At 48.5% G+C, this 3,453-nt stretch overlaps 1 protein-coding gene across 1 annotated transcript; it reads left to right on the plus strand.

Annotated features, from left to right (window-relative positions):
- The first annotated feature begins 541 nt into the window (after positions 1–541).
- On the plus strand, positions 542–2,750 carry LOC119383316 (elongation of very long chain fatty acids protein AAEL008004). Its single transcript, XM_037651395.2, has 2 exons — positions 542–636; positions 1,042–2,750. The coding sequence occupies exon 2, from the start codon at positions 1,049–1,051 to the stop codon at positions 2,009–2,011; it is 963 nt and encodes a 320-aa protein (XP_037507323.1). The 5' UTR covers positions 542–636; positions 1,042–1,048; the 3' UTR covers positions 2,012–2,750.
- Positions 2,751–3,453: the final 703 nt, after the last annotated feature.

Below are 3,453 nucleotides of genomic sequence, written 5' to 3' on the forward strand. Positions count from 1 at the left end.
ACTAGCATTGATGACTTTCGCTAGACAGCGTCTCAAGTTTACGTCATTGAAAACATAGCCACACAGCCACCTCAAACCGAGCTATGTTTGTATACGATTGCACGGGTCGCGAGATAATAATAAAAGGAAAGATTGTTAACTCAGCTCTTCGGTACATATCTGCACGAATGCTAAGAGATAGCACGACAAAAAAGTAGACAGAGTTCGAGAACATGAGTAAGCAAAGATTAGGCGAGCCAGTTTCATTCCCGAAGCCAGGTTTGCCTCCTTGCGTCAGAGAAACGCGTCAATGGCACTGTTGCTTGCGGTTCAATTACGTAGACCAGATTCGATTACGTAGACCAGTGATCATGCCTGCTGTCTGCCGCAGTTGCACCTCGTGCCACGTTTAGACACCGCACATACGTGTTGAAAAAGGAAGAAGTGCAAGGAATTATTTCAATAATGCTCCTATATCGACAGCAGAGTGCGCACTATGCTCTTATCGGAGTGAGCACATAGCGGAGCACGTAGTTCATGATCCCTTACACGTCCCACCGTTTCGGTGCGCAATAGTGCGTAAAGGTTCAATTGTTTCGTGACAAACTTCAGCTGCTGAATGCCGTTCGCGCCCCGGTGAACAAAAGTAGAACACAGGTGCGTTGTGACTGTCTTGCGGAGAGAGCGGCCCTTGTCGAGCTTAATATATTCACTGAATAGAATCCGATGTGTTACGTCTGCTACAGTGTATTGCAGTCTCTTTTGTTATTACCGCTAGTAACTGGGCCTTTTACGTAACGAGTCAGTTAGCGTTGTTAGTGTGTGTTAATGTACCATGTGTGCCAGCGAACAATACGTCCTTATACAGCTCTTTCTATCTTCGCTAATGGTCACTTCGTTCGTAGTTTGTTGACGTAGCGAATGTTCGAGCTTTGTTTGTGAGAAGTTTTAACGCAGCCTTGAAGCATACTTCTTTGTTGTCTTTTTCTTTCGTGAGCATGAACGATGACCTCGGTGTCCTTGGAGCGCTAACGTGGAGCGTGCTGTTCCTTTCTTTTCTAGTTCCACAATGGCGAGCTACGTCATGGACTTTGTGGAACAACTCAAATCGCACGCTGACCCCCGCACAAAGGACTTCCCTTTGATCGGCAACCCGACGATGGTGCTGACCCTCATCGCCGGTTACCTGTACGTGGTCAAGGTGTGGGGGCCCCGGTACATGGAAGACCGCAAGGCCTACGACCTCAAGCACATCATCATGGCCTACAACGCCTGCATGGTAATGCTCAACACGTTCTTCTTCTACAAGTTTCTCTCGCACTCGTACCTGGGCGGCGGCTACAGCTGGATTTGTCAAGGCATCGACTTCCAAGACCCGGGTTCGATCACCATCGTTTCGTACTGCTGGTGGTACTTTATGGTGCGCATCCTGGACTTCGCCGACACGCTGTTCTTCCTGTTGCGCAAGAAGTACAGCCACATCTCGTTCCTGCACGTCGTCCACCACAGCCTGGTCGTCTGGAACGGCTGGCTCTTCATCACGTTCGGGGCCGACGGCCAGGGCATCATGGGCGTCTCCATCAACTCGTTCATCCACATCGTCATGTACACGTACTACTTCTTGTCCGCTCTGGGACCCTCCGTGCAGAAGTACCTGTGGTGGAAGAAGTACATCACCACCATGCAGATTGTACAGTTCGCCGTTTTCATCGGGTTTGTCTGCGTGCCCTTGTTCAAGGACTGCGGCTACCCGCGCTTCCTGACCTATCTCGCCGCGTCCCAGTGCTTCTTCTTCTTGGTGCTCTTCGTCAACTTCTACATTCACACCTACGTCAGGACCAGGAGGGGAGAGGTGCACTTCTTCTGCGGCAACTACGAAGCCACTTCGCAGGCGAAGGGAGACGAGCAAGGGACGAAGAACGGCATGATCGTCAACGAAAACGGTGCCGTCACGAACGGCAACGGTCACGTGAATGGCCACCTAAACGGCGCTGGACTTAAGAAGAGGGAAGTCAAGATACGTACCCACTAAATCGCAGGAAATGAAAAAAAAAAAGACGGCAGTGAAAGGCTCTTGGCGCATGCAAGCGATGTCGCGAGCATTATTCAACGGACTCGGAGTCGTCGGGACTGACAGCGCGTGCCTTGCGGAACTGCACTGTTGTCGTTGCGGTGTCAGTCAGCTGACCGGGAGCATTTATTTATATTCCAGTGTGTTTTTCGAAAATGTGGCGCCCTGTCGTGCTTACTGTAGTGTCCGGAAACGAATTGCACCTACAGCCAATGGACGTTCGGATGTTTTAGTTCGAGAGCGACGTGAGGCGCAGTGTCAAAGCGTTTCGTCGCTTTTCCTGTAGTTAGGCGTATTCCATCGTTGTCGCGCGCCTACATGTGTTGGCGTTCCATCGACAATTTTCCCACGGGCAATTAGGAATCAACAAAATCCTCATGCGTGGACTGAAGATAGTTTTTTCGTCTCTTCTCGTTTAGTCACACTGCACGTTCATCCTCATTTCACGCACGTGGAAAAACATTTTTACTTCACTGCCGTTTTTTTTTTAATTCATTGTAAAGTACGGCAGTGCAGAAGCCACAGCAGCTGTGATAGCAGCTCGTGTGTTTATTGCGCTGCGTTGATGCGTCTTTCCGCGAATGTGCATGTGGTGTCAGCGATTTCATCATGTCTTGTTCTTATCGCTGACGGCCAACTCTTGTACATATACATTTGTTGTACTGTTGTTTCTTGACGAATACACACGTTTTCATCAGTCGTAGTTGCATTTTCATTTCGCGTTGACAACTTGGTGTCTGCAATCTTGTCTCCTCCGGGTGTGCGTACAGACGAAGTGTAAGCTTATTTTTCATGTCTTTTTTTTTCTGTTTCTTCGAGAAAGCGGGTGCAGGCACCCGCTTTCGTCTACCAGAAAAAAAAAAAAAACTATGCTCATCTTCTTGCTGACGTCGCTAATCACTCATTGTTCTGTCACCGCAGGTAATATAAGCATACAGCCGAAGTGCTTTCTTTTTTCCTTGTTTTGTTCTTGAAACACGTTTCGAAGATGTACCGACCTCGAAAAACAGGCTTTCCTGAAACGGCGTCCTTTATTTGCAGTACTTTTTTTTTCTTTTTTTTAATCGAGCTGTCGTATAGGATCGCTCGTTGCAAAATGCCCCGTGGCTGAGAATCTTAGTGCAAAAGACATGTTACCGCGCAAGAATGTCGCGGGAAACATCGTGTTCACGGGCAAGCCATAGTCTGAAGGCTGAGCAAGCTGTACTGCATAATGTATTCACAACACTGCTTAAGGAATAAATTTTGGATTTCACGCGCCGTAATCACGATGTGATCACGATGACCTTCATGCAACAGGCGACTACTTGGGAATTTCGGCCTGGTGTGTTTCGTCTGATTAGATTAGTTTTTGAATTTGGCTGGCAACAAAGCGCTGCTGCCGTTTTCCGGGGACCCATGAC

Source organism: Rhipicephalus sanguineus, chromosome 2 (assembly GCF_013339695.2).
Source record: "Rhipicephalus sanguineus isolate Rsan-2018 chromosome 2, BIME_Rsan_1.4, whole genome shotgun sequence".
Classification (NCBI taxonomy): Eukaryota; Metazoa; Arthropoda; class Arachnida; order Ixodida; family Ixodidae; genus Rhipicephalus; species Rhipicephalus sanguineus.